Source organism: Bufo gargarizans, chromosome 1 (genome assembly GCF_014858855.1).
Source record: "Bufo gargarizans isolate SCDJY-AF-19 chromosome 1, ASM1485885v1, whole genome shotgun sequence".
Taxonomy (NCBI): domain Eukaryota; kingdom Metazoa; phylum Chordata; class Amphibia; order Anura; family Bufonidae; genus Bufo; species Bufo gargarizans.
The window spans coordinates 311,245,744-311,264,238 of NC_058080.1; the positions used below are offsets into that span (position 1 = coordinate 311,245,744).

The 18,495-nt window shown below is 38.6% G+C and overlaps 1 protein-coding gene across 2 annotated transcripts in view; it reads right to left on the reverse strand.

Moving 5' to 3' along the window:
- The window catches only part of LOC122945970 (poly [ADP-ribose] polymerase tankyrase-1), a 261,810-nt gene that overhangs the window by 87,681 nt on the left and 155,634 nt on the right, over positions 1 to 18,495 (reverse strand). For both annotated transcript variants that reach the window (XM_044305225.1, XM_044305216.1), the window contains exons 10-12: positions 17,033 to 17,124; positions 13,123 to 13,201; positions 9,088 to 9,259 (exon numbers count right to left, since the gene is read on the reverse strand). In XM_044305225.1, coding sequence (XP_044161160.1) covers positions 9,088 to 9,259; positions 13,123 to 13,201; positions 17,033 to 17,124 — 343 coding nt within the window. The remainder of the gene's footprint in view (positions 1 to 9,087; positions 9,260 to 13,122; positions 13,202 to 17,032; positions 17,125 to 18,495) is intronic.

Sequence of the window (18,495 nt, forward strand, 5' to 3'; positions counted from 1 at the left end):
CCTATAAAAAAATGAAAAAATAAAATAAAATACACATATTAGGTGTCGCCGCGTCCGTAACGACCATCTCTATAAATATATCACATGATAGACCCCGTCCGATAAACACCATAAAATTAAAATTAAAAAAACTCTGCCAAAAAAGCTATATTTGTCACCTTACATCACAAAAAGTGCAACAGCAAGCGATCAAAAAGGCGTATGACCCCCAAAATAGTACCAATCAAACCGTCACCTCGTCCCGCAAAAAATGATACCCTATTTAAGACAATCGCCCAAAAAATAAAAAAGCTATGGCTCTCAGACTATAGAGACACTAAAACATCATTTTTTGGGTTTCAAAAATGCTATTATCGTGTAAAACTTAAATAAATAAGAAAAAGTATACATATTAGGTATTGCCACGTCCGTAACGATCTTCTCTATAAAACTATCACATGACCTAACTCCTCAGATGAACGCTGTAAAAATAAATAAATGAAAACTGTTCCAAAACTGCCAATTTTTGGGTCACCTTGCCACATAAAGTGTAATAATGAATGATCAAAAAATCCTATGTACCCAAAAATGGTACCAATAAAAACCTCAACACTTTCTGCAAAAAACGAGCCCCTGCACAAGACGATCGGCACAAAAATAAAAAACATATGGCGTTCAGAAAACCAATCCAGCACAATTTACCTTCCAAAAACCATATGGCATTCCTTTCCTTCTGCGCCTGCCGTGTGCCCGTACAGCAGTTTACGACCACATGTGGGGTGTTTATGTAAACCGCGGAATCAGGGTAATAAATTATGAGTTTTGTTTGGCTGTTAACTCTCAATGTGTTAAAGAAAAAAAATATATAAAATGGAAAATCTGCCAAAAATGTGAAATTTTGAAATTTCATCTCCATTTTCCTTTAATTCTTGTGGAACGCCTAAAGGGTTAACAAAGTTTTTAAAATCAGTTTTGAGTAACTTTAGGGGTGTAGTTTCTACAATGGGGTCATTTATGGGGGTTTCCACTATGTAAGCCCCACAAAGTGACTTCAGACCTGAACTGGTCCTTTAAAAAGTGGGTTTTGGAAATTTTCATAAAAATTATAAGAATTGCTTCTAAACTTCTAAGCCTTCTAACGTCCTAAAAAAATAAAATGACATTTCCAAAATGATGCCAACATAAAATAGACATATGGGGAATGTTAAGTAATAAATATTTTATTAGGTATCACTTTCTGTTTTAGAAGCAGAGAAATTGAAATTTGGAAAATTGTGAATTTTTCCACATTTTTGGTAAATTTGGGATTTTTTCCTAAATAAAGGTGAAATTTATTGACTCAAATATATGACTATCATGAAGTACAATGTGTCACGAGAAAACAATCTCAGAATGGCCTGGATAAGTAAAAGTGTTCCAAAGCTATTACCACATAAAGTGACGCATGTCAGATTTGAAAATTTTGACCTGGACATTGGGGCATCAATGACCCTTGGTCATGAAAGGGTTAATAACAATATATCAGCAATAATCACCGTACATAAAAATTAATAGCAATAATGAACGATGTTCGCCATACATAAGACTTATATGCCCTGTATAAAATCTGACTCTAAAATAATAATTATTTTTTATTTATTTTTTATTTTTACACGGGGGTTGAAGATTTGGACACTGTTAACTTAGAATTATTATTATTATATTTAGTCATTTGTATTTGCATACTTTTGCACTTGGGTTTCTTATTTGGAATATTATTGATATACACAATTTTCCTTTTGTTTGCACATGGTATATTTATTGGTGCATTTTTGATTGTATCTATTAAAAAAAAATATATTTTTATCAAAATTGACACTTTTTTGGGGGACATTTTTGGTATCAATTACCGCTATAGCTGAGCGAATATACATAGGCAGTTGGAACAGATCTAGGTTCCATATCCTTATCATTTAGCATTTTTTGGCCGGGACAACAGGCCTCCTGACCTTTATATTTTACCAGCTATACCAGTGGATTGATGATTGCATTGAATTATCAATTTTTTTTATTATTTTTATTATTATTTTAGAGTCAGATTTTATACAGGGCATACAAGTCTTATGTATGGCGAACATCGTTCATTATTGCTATTAATTTTTATGTACGGTGATTATTGCTGATATATTGTTATTAATAAACCATTATCGCTTTACCGACTGTGTGGTCCAGCTATAAGAGTGCCCATTCTTTCTATTATATTAGCTTTTATTTGATGGTCGGGGTACGACATCCGATTGGTGCACCTTGCCATCTTGAATCAGGGGTGAGCCGTCCTTCTCTCTGTTTATCCACTCAGGATTTACCTGTGCCTCGCCGGACTTGTTATTTAAGATGGCAGCTCGCATGTGTTCGCAGGCGAACACGGCAAACTGGCCATCACTGGTGGGGAATATTTTTTTTTTTTTTTATAGAAAGCGTTTCCCTTACTACTCTTTGTAATGATGTCAAAGTGTATAGTAGCATGGTGGAAATAACACAATGATGCTGGATTGTTTGCAGCACACTTTTCAAATTTAAAAGGGATAGTCTTATACATCCACAATATAAAAGGCAATATATACACAACACACTATATATCCGTCACCAGGATTAAATGGCTCATCATGCTGATTCTTTCTTTTATCTGTATGCTAAACAGCTGCAGAGAAATACGTGTTTTATTTATATGCAAATGAGAATTTCCAGGTGTCGGGGCTGAATCCTTTGAGCACTGCTTTGTAACACCCCCTGTGCTCTGCACACTCCTCGCCTCTTCTTTATTGACAGGGCTAGAAATGCTGTGGGCAGAGCTGTGTCTTAGAGCTCTAAATATCATATACACTATGTACTATAGCTTCACCACACTGAGATCTTCTCAGAAAGCTAAGATATATATTACTGCTTTATTCACAGGTGCAATATATGATTTTAAAGACACCAGTAATATGTGTTAGCTTATAAGTATAGAAAAAAACATGCATATCTATGTGGCAATGCTATAGCTTGGTGGTTAAGTAATTGGTTTTGCATGTAAAGATCCCAGGTTTTAATCTTGGAAAAGACATCAAACCTTTTTTTTTCCTTCCATATTTATCCCATAAGAAAAGTCTATGTCCTAATTATATTGAGAATAATGTTTTGTTGTTTTAGAAAGCTAATAAATATTACTGGTCTGTGAATAATATGTTAGGTTTTAGCCAAAAAAATTAATAAAAATAAATAAATATAGTAAGGCTGTATTATTTGATTATTATAGTAGAGCCTTTAATACGGTTTTGAATAAGTAAAAAAATATTAAATCTCTTCTGGGATTTGAAGCTAGAATCTCTACGTACATGGTAGACCACTATACCACTAAGCTATAGCATTACCATATAGTGATGCATGTTTTTCTTTTCTTATAAGCCAAAACATATTACTGGTGTCTTTATAATCATATTTTGCTTGTGAATAAAGCAGTAATATGTATATTAGCTTTCTGAGCAGATCTCAGTGTGGTGAAGCTATAGTACATAGTGTATATGATATTTAGAGCTCTAGGACACAGCTCTGCCCTCAGCATTTCTAGACCTGTCAACCAAGGGAAGGGGGAGTGTGCAGAGCACAGGGGGTGTTACATAGCAGTGCTCAGACGATTCAGCCCCGTCTCCTGGTGCTCAAATTGCTAATTTGCATATGAATAAAAACACATCTCTCTGAGGAACACAACTCCCAATGAGATATGGCGGGAGACTCAATTCAAAATAGCACATAGGGCGATCTATGGGTTTTACAATACAAGATCAGCGGTTCAGGCAAATAGAATTACACATTGCCCAAAATGTGCGTTGGAAAACTCCAACCTGTTCCACGGATTGTGGAATTGCCCAAAGATAGTGGAATTCTGGACATCCTTTATAAAGTGGTTAAAAGATGTAATGCATATCACGATTTCACTGGCTCCGGATCTACTACTGTTCCATTTTTACCCCGAGGGTACAAAGATGACACAAATTACCCATGTCTGCATCATGGCGGCAAAAAGATGCATATTAAAGAATTGGCTACTCCAAGCAGTTCCCTCAATTGGGGAGGTCATCATCCAAGTAAAATGGTGCTTAAATAGGGAGATTTACGCGGGAGAACAAGGCACAGAAAAAACATTACAAAAGCTAATGATTAGGTGGAGAGGGTTTATTAGCAGTGTTCTGGATCCTTTAGAGATCAAAACAATTATGAATCCTCTGAAACAGACGCCCTGGTACTTACTAGAACAGCTGAAGGGCACTCTGGGTGGATTGGAACAGTAGTGTCCGGAGTAATGAAGATAGGGATAAACCAATGTCTGGGATGGATTAGGGGATAAAGAGAGCACTGACATAGAATACTTTTTTGGGCTTTGATGAGTTAGGGGGGGGGGGGGGGGGGGGAGTGTGTTTATATATTTATGTTTACTTAACATGAAAAGTGTGCAGGGTTTGAGTCTTTTGACGAGCACAAATGCCGTATTGTGATATCTATCAATGTATGTATGACATTGTCAAAATTGGATATATGTATCTTGTACACGCAACAGATGTATGTCGATCTAAATAAATTAATAAAAATTTGGTTTAAAAAAAAAAGCACATCTCTCTACAGCTGTTTATCATATAGACAAAAGAAAGGTATCGTTTTAATCAGCATGATGAGCCCTACCAGGCAGTATGTCTGGGTTAATAGGGTTACTCCTGGTGACAGAGACTCTTTAAAAGGGTTTTCCAAGATTTGTGAACTGATGCGCCGTTACTTTTATTTAAAGATGTAAGTAGTTGTTAAAATAGACATGTCAGGAGAAGTTGCAGTTCCTCTTTAAAGGGGTTTTCCGAGATATTATAACTGATTATCTATCATCAGTATCTGATCGGTGGCAGTCTGACACCTGGTATTCCCCTTTGATCAGCTAGTGCTCACAGTAGCGCTGCGCACAACAAGCACAGCATCGTCCATTTGATGGCAGCTGTATTTGATATTGCAGCTCAGCCCCATTCACTTCAATTGTGGGGAATAGATCATCCGTAAAAAAAATCTTGGAGATTCATTAGACCACGTGTCATCTAACATATCAACAAGCTCACATATTAAAATAATGTAAACCTCCTGCAGCACTAACCTATGCATAAGGGATCATGCACAAGAACGTATGCTGAACGTATGCTGGTCAGTCCGTGCATTGGGGACCGCAATTTGCGGTCCCCAATGCATGGGTGACATCCGTGCGGTTTCCGCAGACGGATGCACACCCATTCAACTTGGATGGGTCATTGATCTGTCTGTACAGCAAAAAAATAGAACATAGAAGCACCCTACAAAAACATTCTGGATCGCAGGACCCATTGAAGAGAATGGGTCTGCATCCGTGATGCGGTGCACAAACGGACTCTGTTTGCGGGTTTCTTTCATTATCTGAATTGCATGCTGTTACCTATTTGTTGCAGTAGTACCATGTTATCTTAGTTATGCCACTCTTATATGTAGTTTTAAGCGTTTATTTTTTTTCTATTTCTCTAATAAAGATATGATTGTATTCATTCATTGTTGGTCTAGTGTATTATTTGTTGGTTTTCGGTATGCGTACATGGTGGAACAATCTGACGTGCATGTGTAGTTTGAATGCTGCAGATTTGACTTCTTAACGTGGTTGTGAACGTCTCACAGAAATTAAATCAGCAGCTGTAGAAAAGGCAGTGCAGGTTCCCACTGAAAAGCATATGGGAGGTGGAACACACTCCAATGAATGTAACTGAATCCACTGCAAAATCCATGCAGAAACCTTAAAGTGCACAGGATCAAGAGAAGAATAAGTTGTCTAAAAAACAAAAGTGCCCTGTGTAAACTATCAATATATAACAATATCTTGAAATCATAACAAATCTGTATCCAACACTATACTGGCATAAGACAGATTATTTAAAAATGCATAATAATGTGACGTCCAAGCAGATAGTGACCAAAACGTGGATCTGGCCCTAATACCACCATGTATGAAAAAAATGCCTGTATCGGGAGCTAGGTGAATGTGCAGTGCCACATACATTTGGAATAATGTCTTGGTTTAGTGTATAATTTTAAATAGTCACCTCCTCTTTTACCAACAAAAACATTTTTGCAGAATGAGGTATAAATTTCCAATGAACCCACAATGATTAAATAATTTTTAAAGGGGTTGTCCCATGATTAATATAAAAAATGAAAATTAGAAATGACACACTTTCTAACAAAGCTAGAGCCAGCCCTGTACCTCACATGGATCCAGAGATCTCCCCATTCATTGCTCTGCTAGATTTATATCAAGCTGGCAGCTCAAGGGGAGGGTCTTCTCTGCTGTAGCTAATGGGGCGTGTCCATGCTCTCCCTATCACAGCTCAGGAGGAGTGTCTTTTCTGCTGTAGCTAATGGGGCGTGTCCATGCTCTCCCTATCACAGCTCAGGAGGCAGTTGGAGGATGAAACTGAGTATGTGCAGCCATCTCAGTGAGCAGGACACATTTTCATGAATAGTTCAGTGGCTATACAACATTTTTAATTACAGGCAATGCAAAAGTATTCAGATCCAGGTGCTAAATTTTTCATGGGACATCCCCTTTTAAGGGTCCCCATGGTCTAAAATAAATAAATAAATCAGACCCTCTCGACAATGAGGAAATGCCCACTCATCAGTCACTGGGTGAAGAATGTGACTGGTGAGCTGGCATTTCCCCTATGCTGAGGGGAACCAAGCAGCAAAGACTAGCAGGGAACCCTGAAGTGCTGGAACAACAACAGCACCAGATCCCAATTGACTGTATTGGAGGGTCCGGTGGTCATCCAAGCCGCTTTCCGACAGATACCGGGTTTCCGAATCCGCCGGGCAAAAAGCATTGTATGCAACGATTTTTGGTCCAGCCGACATTTCTGCTGGATCAGCATGCCGTAGATGTGAACGTGGCCTTTGTAAATCCAAAGTACCATCCGTATCAATGCTATCACATATAAACCAAGTAGGAAGTCCATGTTGATTTGAATTATTTTTTGGATACACACAATGAGGGAGATTTACTTGCCTAAATGTGCCAAAATTCTGACTCAACTTGTGCAAAAAAAGGCTATACAAGCTTTACTTTGAATTTATTTTAGACACTTTTTGGGCCTTCTTTTCGATGCCCGTATGTCCTTGTGAGAAAAGCATCATTCAACTGCTTCCAAATTTGTTGTCCACCATTAGTTATGGACAACGCCCAAACCTCCAAAAGTATCCAAACTCATAGTTCAATTACCAAATATACATTAGGTATGTGGGCAAAGTCTAACTGGAGATCTATTCCGATACCTAATTACCCTATTTTAATGCAAATTAGGGATGTCTTTTTTCAAGCATCCACTGATTTCCTGCAGACTCTTCCTGAAAGGGTGAAACAGTGTGTTTCTCCGTTGTTAGCCATTTGCCCGGATAATGATATTCCCTCAGCAATAGACCTTTATAAACATCCACTGATGACGAATTGTTCTCCGTTCCATATTAACTATTGCATTCAACATCTAAGGAAATATCTGACACATTTACCCATCTCGGTAATCCATTCCCCATTTGAAAAAACTAGCCATACAAATTAAAGACCCAAAAGGGAAAATCTCCAAATTGTATGAGATTTTAATGTCTCTATCTAAGGTAAGCAACCCAACCTTTCTACAGCAATGGGAATCCGATCTACATATCGAATTTTCCCCAATGGAGAGGAGACGAGCTTTGCTTTTTCCAACTAGGGTGTCCGGATGCGTCAAGTTACAAGAAAATAGTTATAAAGTCCTGGCTAGGTGGTATTTTACCCCTCAAATGCTCCACCGTATGTTCCCTACTACTACTAGCCCCTTGTGCTGGAGATGCAACAAAGAACTGGGCACTCATGCACATATATGGTGGTACTGTGGCAAAATAACTCCACTTTGGCAAGCAGTATGTGGGGTTTTAGCAAAAGTGAGCGGAGTACACATCCCTATTACTCCGAAACTTTGCCTTTTTGGCCTACACAATGATGTAAAGGGTTCCAAATACATAAAAATCTTGTGTGCTGCTTTGCTGGCCTCAGCTAGACTCCTCATTGCGACCCATTGGAAGCAACAAACAATCCCTACAATTCAGAAATGGACTGTCAAATGTGACCAGATATGTTGGCTTGAGCAGACAGTGCATTGGGACTCTGGGTCCCCACTTAAATTTGAAGCCATATGGAACCCTTGGAGATCCTATGGAGGATTCATACTGATTTAGCTGTTTTATACTAAGCATATGCTTAAGAGTACTTGAATAGCAGCCTCCTGTGTGGTAATGAGCGGGTCTGAGTATATATAGATGAGACTTGCAGACAGCAATTCCATAACATCTGATCGTCCCTAAAACATTGATGATATATGAATCTAGGGTGGGAATTATAGATATCATTTATCTACCCCCTCCCTTTTTCCTTATCTACCCTCCCCCCTTCTTATTTTTGTTTTTTTCTGAGTTTAGTTTAAAGTTTAACACGTGGAGATTAGTGCCGCATGACTGAATGCTTTTCCGTAAAGATTTACTTTATCCGGAATGTTTGATTACAAGAATGATTACAACGTCATATAGATGTTCCTGATGTACGTTATGTCATCTTTTATCTGTATCTTATCTGAATGGATATGTATCCCTTGTATCAAACAGTCATTATATTTGTCTTATTGGCTGAAAAAGTAAAAAGATTTTTAAAACAAATTTGTTGTCCACTAAATGATTTTTCATATTTCTCCAAGAACATAATCAATGAAATGGGATTTTAAATAAAACGTTTAAAAAATGTTTATTACCCATACAGGGATTTTTTTTACCTGCCACTTAGAAAATCTCAATAGCTGCTTGTGGCTCGCTTTTGTAGAAATGCAATTTTATCAGATGTTTTGTTTATAAACATTGTGGTGTTTTATCTTTTTTTATTATTGTGCACAAAAATCCTCTTTTCTTTTAGTCACTCAGTGGAAGCCATTTTAATTGCTCTACCCATGTGCCTTATTATGAAATCAACATTGGCCATAAAACGAGAGCTTTGAAGATGCAATCACTCACCGCTTAGAATTTGCTGCACAGCTTCATTTCCCATCTGTGCTGCTGTAAAACCTTGCAGAGAGATGATTGACGCATCCGAGCCAAAGCTCAACAGAAGACGACACGTCTGCACGTGACCTCCCAGTGCAGCTCTGTGCAGGGCTGTTTGCCCAAGTGTGTCCAAGGCATTCATCTTGGGGGAAAGAACACAACATTATTATAAAAAAAAAAAAAAATCTAAGTAACATAGTACTTTGAAAAGATACCAGCCTCTTATTTTTCTCTGAAAGCATGACTTTCAACAGTAGAAATCAAGGTAATAGAGCTGAGAAGGGAATCTTTTTTCAGATCAATGTAACTAATGCAATTTATCAGTGCCAATAGTTTTAAATTGGTACATTCAATTTCACCATATTTTATCTAAAAGATCTTACTATAAAACAAATTTTTAAAACGGGGTTCTGCAAGATTAGAAAAAAGGTGGCTGCTTTCTTCCAAAAACAGCACAACGCCTGTCCACAGGTTTTTTGTGATCTTACATCTCGCCTGATTCACTTTAATGGAGCCGAGCTGGAATACCAGACGCAACCTGTGGACAGGTGTGGTGCTATTTTTGGAAAGAAGTAGCCATGTATTCTAATCATGGAGAACCCCTTTAAATGCCAATGCTGAGGAGAAAAATATAGCTTTTATGGCTTTTAGAATGCACAGATTAAAAAAAAAAAAAAACAAGCGCAGCATCCTTAAAGGTATTGTCCAGGTTGTAGATTCTGATGACTTATCCTGAGAATAGGTCATGTACATCTCTAACCCGGATGACCACATGTGTAATACAGCTGACACCCACTGGCAATGACCAGGATTGGAGATAACTTTGATCCTGGTCATTTAACCCCTCAGATTCCACACTCAATAGCGACTAAGGATTCTGAAAAGTTAGTCAGAGGGAGGGTGCTCCATTTGACCTACTCTGTGAAATTGCAAGGTGCCAATTGGTGGCTATGGCAGTCTGGGGCATTGTGAAGGCTCCAAGGCCAGTCAAAGTAAGCTACAGCAGGGCTTAATAGGAAGCCTGGAAAAATAACGAAGACTACAATAGTATGAAACTGCAGTCTATGGTATAAGCAATTTAATGATTTGTTGAAATCCTCTAGGAATTTTTAAATTCAAACAAATTAGAATTTAAAACGAACATACGCTTTCCTAATTTTATATATAAAATATTGCTGCGTCTGAAAATGCCCAAACTATTAAATATTGTCGGGCATATTTGTATCTGCACATTAAGGTCTGACAATATTAGAACCAAAATGGAGATTCACATTCCCTTTAAGAGGCCAAACTTTCTGTTGGAATAAGCCAGAGAAGATCATGATGGTCACTGGCATACAATGTATATTGTTTTAAAAGTTATTGCCAACAGATGTGGTATCTTAAGAGAATGTAATGGGTCTCACATAAACTGTCTCAAATACCGGGGTCAAGAGAGGTTATTGCTTAAAAACACTGGTCTCATTGAGGGGATATAGCAAGTTGTTGTTTTTCTTCTCTTAAAAAGGGTCTATTCAGAGGAGCTGATATTTCAAACATCATTAGTCAATAGCTGTGACAATTAGGTGTATACAAACCAGGGCAAAAGCTAGAAGTTTATGGTTCTCTTATCTGACCATAAATAAGATGGTCTGTTGACTGTCAAAATGGATCCGTGATGTCTGGGAAAGTGATCCTAAAGTGTCAGAAAGAGTACCTCCTAATTGATTTAAGTTGGGAGAGACCAAAGGTTAAGAGGTATAATAAAGCCGGATATATATGTTAATTCTAAAAGTTGCTATATGATACAACAGTGCCATCAAGTGGTAGATGGGCAAAAGGAATGCCAATTAAATGACATCATCCCCATGATTACCATACGTAACACCCACCTTATCTAATTGGAAATCCCTAATCCAAGAGGGGATGGGCATAGATAAGGATGTGGATATCTAAACCAGTTTTTGGGGAAAAAAAAAAAACTAAGATCACTTGAAAGATCACTTGAGACAAAGAGGACTTGAGCCAAACATCACTTGGAACTTCTTCAGGGAGAACACTTGGGAATTGATACATCAGCATCACTTCACACACCAGGGACATACCACAGGACGGGATAGATCTGAATCTTGGAAAGCTGGGTCCCTTCTAAAAGCTCTTTATCCCAAAGCAAGGGGTAATGTATAATCCATTTTATTTGCAGTAATTATAAATCGCTCCAATTGGCATATAGTTGAGACCCCATTATTAGTGGGTCAATAGTGTTAAAACAATAATTTTATGGGAAATTTTAATGAACGTGCACATCATTAGAATTCCTGTAATATTGCTATCAGAGTGGAATCTCTGATCGGATTTTATTATCCGTAGTTAGGCCAACGGGCGTATTTATAAGATGTCTCTTACTGCCATATTCTCTGATTGAGCATAAGGGATTTTCCACAGATTCATTTCTATTATTGTTTTTTTTTGTTGTTGTTGCATTATAATATTTTGATTACCAGTATATTAATCGGTAATAATTTGATAAAAAGGAAAAGTAGTATTATATTGTACTTAAGTCAGCCTGTAAACGGTGGAGCACCATCTTATGGTCAATTTTGATATATCTTTGTATTCATTTGTATGCCATTTGTACTGCTTGTATTTATAATAAATTATATTTTGTATAATTAATTGCACCCTGTTTCATTAGCTGCACAAATTAACTTTAGATCTCATCAATAAAAGAACTGGCGTTTATATGTCCGCCAATTAAATTTCCATTTTAATTTTTAATTTTTTTTTATTTTTCATAAAAAAAATCTGAAATCATAATTTTTATAATTTCATATTTTTATATATGATAAATACCCGACATATAAAACATTTGCATCCTGTATGATGAATACCACAACATAAAAAAATTAAATGCCCAAACTGCTGTTTTTTGGTCACCACGTCCTCTGAAAAAAATTGAATACGAAATTATCAAAAAGTTGTATGTACCACAAATGGTACCTATAAAAACTAAAGCTCGCCCGCCCCAACTCTCTAAACAGAAAGGAAAAAAAAAGTTATAGATATAGATTATGGAGATGCAATAAGATTTTAGATTTGTTTAAAAAAAAAAAAAAAAAAAAAAAGAAAAGGGTTTTATTGTTTTTGAAATAGTAAAACATAAGAAACTATCCAAGTTTGGTATTGCTGTAATCGTATTGAGCCACTAAAGCCAATTATGTCAATTTTAGTGCACAGTAAATGCCCTAAAAACAAAACCCAAAATTAATTGGCAGAATTGCTATTTTACACTATATATATATATATATATATATATATATATATATATATATATATAATTTTCTTGTTTTGTAATACAAGATATGGCAAACTGGACGATGCTATTAAAAGAAACAATGTGTCCCCCCAAAATCAAGCCTCATGTGAGCATTTGAGCGGAAAAGTAAAAATAAAACATATAGGTCTTTGAAGGCGAGGAGAAAAAAAAGCAAAAACAAACACCAGAAAAATAAAATAAAAATTGGCCTGGTCCTGTAGGAGTTACCCTTGCATAAAAAAGCAATCATATTTGGAAATTGATGTCTCTCATTTAAGCAGAACTGAGAAAACACAAGTCTCCTTCCTACACTGTATGGCTTCGGTCCTTTTCCTGCTTGTTTCTAATTACAAGGGGTGGGATCGACTTTTCATTTCAGCATTAAAACCCTCAGAAGCAGTTTGTATTGAAACGACACAAAGAGATATCATTGCAGATAGATGGCCAAGATACTCCAATTAAATTACCGTACTAATCCTGTTGCCAGGAACGGGGGATGAATCAGAGTCTGAGTAGCAAAGTAATTTTCATAAAAGCCGAATGTCTTTGAGGTACTGTAGGATTTTCAGATAAATGTACTGACCTAATATTCTAATTGTACCTAACCCTGAGCTAAGAAAGAGAGGAATAGACCGCACAGCTTGGTACAAAAGCAACAATATCAACTCCATGCAAAAAAGAAGACTTTCTACTTAAATGTGACATTTTACCTTTGCTCCATGTTTATGCAGAACTTCAACGACATCATTGTGTGCTCTTTCAGCAGCTACATGTAAAGGCGTCATGAAGCTACAACAAAGTAAGAAATAATGCAGTATTTAAATCCTCAGTCTCAAACGTCTCACTCTTCCCCATTTCAAAATAGAATATCGTGCAAAGTATCGCATTTTGAGGTCCCCTTTGCTCAGGGGTATGGATGATTTAGCTGACTAGAGTGTGACACTTTGAGCCTAGAATATTGAACCTTTTCACAAAATTCTCATTTTAAGCTGCATTAATGCAATTCCTTTTAACTTGCATTACTGAAATAACTGGACTTTTGCACAATATTCTAATTTTTCGAGTTTCACCTGTACCTGTAAGGATACTTTCACACTAGCGCTATTCTTTTCCAGTATTGAAATCCGGAAAAGGGTCTCAATACCGGAAAGAAAACGCATCAGTTTTGTCCTAATGCATTCTAAATGGAAAGCAATGCGTTCAGTGTGCATCAGGATGTCGTACGCTCCGTCCCTTGTACGGTATTTGACAGGACATAATACCGCAGCTTGCTGCTGTATTTTTTATAACCAAAATCCCTGAACAATACCGCACTTAATTTCCACAGAGATGTATTAATGCTGGATCCAGATATTGCCGTATCGCCAGATCCAGTTTTCCGGTCTGCGCATGCGCCGGGATATAGTAGGAGCGGGTTTCTCTTTTGCTCTTTGGAAAAAAAATAATACTGTATCCGTTATTCCGGATGATACCGGATCCGGAAAAAAAAGCTTTCCGTTTGTATACGGATTGCCGGAACTGCCTGCCAGATTCTAACAACGCTAGTGTGAAAGTACCTTAAACAGGAGGTCACACAACTGTGCAAAGAAATTGGATGGGTTAGGGGCTGTTCACATCTAATTTTTGCTGTACTTCAAGTGTAAGCACTAGAAACGTATTGCTCGATGCACCCATAGACTATAATTGGGCAAACGTAGTTCAAAAGTGCATAATTTTGACTCTGTTTGATGCTGTTTATGGACACAAAGCATACCAGGGTTTTATGTTCAGCATGAAACGCATAAAAAATATATAGTTTTTTATTTATTTTTTATTATTAATTATTTTTACTTTTTAGTAAATGAGAAAGGGTAAATTAAAGGGGTTGTGTCTCTTCAGAAAATAGCATTTATTATGTAGAGAAAGTTAATACAAGGCACTTACTAATGTATTGCATCAAGCCAGCAAAGGAAGCAATATGGATAATAACATTTTTCCATCACATTATATATAGTAATATAGTTTACAAGGCCGAAAAAAAGACATCTGTCCATCCAGTTTCGGCCTGTTATCCTGCAAGTTGATCCAGAGGAAGGTTTCCATGGTTATGAGCACCCTGCAATCCAGCAGCGGTAGCTGTGCTTGCACACTGTAGAAAAAAGCCCCGACCTCTCCGTTTGCTGGGACTGCGGGAGTGCGCATAGACACTTTTTCCTATAGTGTGCAAGCACGGCCACTGCTGCTGGATTGCAGGGTAGTAGTAACCTCTGGATGTGAGCAGTGTATAATACGAGGGAATAATGAACCCAGCCAGGAGGCAATGTGGACAATTGCAATGCCATTTGGTGAAGACAACCCCATTAAGACATTACATTTTCAACCGTCAAACGTATTATTCTTTTTTTTTCTTCTTTTTCAGATGATGCCTTCAAATCCTCATAAAAAAAAAATATTTTCCAAAAAACCTGCAATGGTTTTTCTTTGGCTGAAACCCAGCATTCATGCCAGATCCTTGCTGGATGCGTTTAGTGCAAGCTGTGAAAGGTAGTATCCAGCGATGGTGGATCTGGTGCAATCCAGCAGGCTGTTATCTGGTGGAACAGCCTGCCGAATCAGGTTACCAGTGATGTTAATGGAGCCTAAGAGCTCATTCAGATGGCTGTATGTGTTGCTCCGCACCCGTTCCGTATTTTTGCATTAATTTCCGCATCCGTTGTTCCCTTTCACGGCCCCCGCAAAAAATATGGATCATGTCCTATTCTTGTCCGCAATTGCGGACAAGAATAGGCATTTTTTTTTTAATAAGAGTGGTGCCCATGTGCAACCTGCAAATTGTGGAATGCACACAGGCCAGTATCCGTGTTTTGCGGATCCACAATTTGCGGACTGCGAAACACATACGGCCGTCTGAATCAGCCCTATGGCAGATGGCGGACAGCATCCGTCACTTTACAGTTCCATTGTAAAAACATATCCGTTTAAGACCTCATGCCACGACCGTTGTTCTGGTCCGCATCCGAGCTGCAGTTTTTGCGGCTTAGATGCAGACCCATTCACTTTAATGGAGCTGAAAAAGATACGGACAGCACTCTGTGTGCTGTCCGCATCCATGGCAAAACACACAACGGTCGTGTGCATGAGGCCTAACTTGGACTTTCTGGCTGGACTCTGCAGGATGGAAGTGTAATATATTAAAGGTTTTCTGTCGTGAGAAAAATCGTTATGTAGCTGACTGACATTAGTGCTGTGCTAATAGCAGAACATAACAGTATGATTTATTACTGCCTGCCTGCCGCCGTTCCCTCAAAATACAGACTTATAATATGCTAATGAGCCTCTAGGTGCTAGTGGGGAGTTGCTGCAGCACCTAAAGGCTCCATCTTCTCACCCTTTGGCACGCCCATGTACAGTTGATTGACGTCAGCGTTCTCTGCAGTGTCCCGTAAATCCTGCGCTGTGCCGTTTAGTATTCGGCACAGGCATGCGCCTGCGGAGAATACTAAACGGGATGGTGCAGGCATGGGATTTACGGGTCACTGAGGAGAACTCGGACGTCAATCAACTGTACATGGGCGTGCCAAAGGGTGAGAAGACGGAGCCTCTAGGTGCTGCAGCAATGCCCCACCAGCACCTAGAGGCTCATTAGCATACTATAAAAGTCTTTATTTTGAGGGAACAGTGGCAGGCAGGGAGATATAAATCATACTGTTATGTTCTGCTGACATTAGAACAGCACTAATGTCAGTCAGCTACATAGCGATGTTTCTCATGACAGAAACCCTTTAAGCTCTTGCATCCTTCCCCCCCAAAGTATAGGTTAAATGTGGGACGCAGACATGATGTGAACACAACCTTAACGTGAAATGGGTCATCAGAAAATGACCCACTGTTTGAATTGAGTTTATGAATATGTTTTTGGTTATTTCGTTTTCACATTTTCCATGTCACCATATTAAAAACACTAAATATCTTGAAATCTTGCAGTTTTCACATTGACCACTAAGCCTCACACTGGGGTGACACTTCCTGTTCAATAGGGATCATTTCTCAACAGCCATATTATTACCATTATCAGAAATTCACATCTGTGTCGGAGGCACCGTTCAGGGCTTCACTTGCAGATTCTGTTTAAGACACCAGAAAAAAAATCCTGCACGCTGGATAAATTCCAGACTCCGAAATGGAAACCCATTCTAGTCAATGAGTTCCATTCAGTGCCGTTGGGGTCAGCTATGTACCGAATCTGGCACTAGAATGGAGAAGAATGGTGGAAATAGATAGTGGTGATGTGAACCACTATTCACAACATGCTCACGTCCTCCCCCTCTATGCACAATGACCTCCGCACAGGTCATGGAGCATGCCTAGAAGACTCTCTCATAAAAGTCAATGAGTCATCTCCTAAGGCCCATGTAGCTGATGTAAGACATCTCTCTAAATGCTGCTCAGGCAAGATGGCTACCCCCCAACAAAAATTACAATAGGAAAATAAAAACATATCTGGAATTAATTATTCATTTAGATGAAAAGCCTTAACATTCACACCGACAAGTAACTACGGTTTCACCAGGCTTGACAACCTTCTGAAGAAGGAGCATTTTGCCGTCCTATAAATTGCAAGGCCACAAACAGAACACATACTCTTTGTTCTTCTCATTGACGCTGGCTCCCTTCCTGAGCAACAACTCTGTTATCTGCTTCCTTTTTGGATGGAGAGAGGCCACTGCACAGTGCTGTAAGAGGGAGCACAAAGAAACACAAGTCAACACCTAGGTAAAGTATCTGAAGGCGCACTTAGATGGTGCAGCATTATAGGACATTGTCTCTATCACTGTTATATATTCCTAGGGCAGTCTTTCCACAGCTCACACAGATGGAGTCCTTCAGTCATTTATCAAACGTCTAGCTCAGAGATACAATGCGCCAAGCAAAATGTAAGAGGGTGATCAATGGTAAATTATGCTCCTCTGAAAACAATTTCGATTTTGTAACTGCAGTGCCAAGGATGAGCAATGCCCATGTCATCTAGGCGAGTAAGAAGCCAGAGAATAAATGGTCTCCTTGGTACACCGGGCTGAAACCAAGCATCGCCTCTGAAAAACTTTCTGATAGGCAGTGAAAAAGCAGAGCTCACCGAAGGAACTGGAGAGAGACTGTATTCAGAGGGACTCATTTTTAACATAGGCAGGCATGAAATAAGCCATCACACCCACACCAACGGCACAATCTTCATCCATGTGAGGGTTGAGATGGCAAGTGGAATTGGGGAATAATTCACCTTTCATTTCATATGAGGATATGAAGATCTGCTGTACGACACACTGTGGGGGCGACTTATCAAAACTGGTACAAAGGAAAACTGGCTTAGATGATCTGAGTAACCAGTTTCCTTTATAACGGTTTAGATAAATTGCCCCATCTCTAGCGATTCTCATACGGCAGCTTTTGGATGCATTATGTTTAAGAGGACCTGTCACCACTCCTGACATGCCTGTTTTATTAGCTGTATGCATTCCCCATGTAATAACAATTCTGGGGCATCTGTTCCTATGGCTCTATGTTGTACCTTTCCTGTATTATTTCTACTAGAAGTTATGACTGAATTGCTATTAGCCTTCAGTAAGGGTACAGAGGGGTGGTAACTAGTTAGGGGTGGACAGACTGCTCAGACTGACTCTATCCAATCAGTGCCACCATTGTCAGACTTTGCAGGTACACGCCCCCAACTGGTTACCACCCCTCTGTACCCTTACTGAAGGCTAATAGCAATTCAGTCATAACTTCTGGTAGAAATAATACAGGAAAGGTACAACATACAGACATAACAATAGATGCCCCAGAATGGTTATTACACGAGGAATGCATGGAGCATTAAAACAGGCATGTCAGGAGTGGTGACAGGTCCTCTTTAAGTCGATACTAAATGCAGAACAGGTATTGCAAAGACTAAGGCCGTATAAGCTCACAGGTCCATACTCCGGGCTCATTCTGAACTTGTGTGCATTCAATGTCATGCCATATTCTAGTGAAAGCACCCTACTATGGCACACGAGGAGTCTGCTATCACTGATTCAAAAGGACTTGATGTGCCGCCATAAAGGATC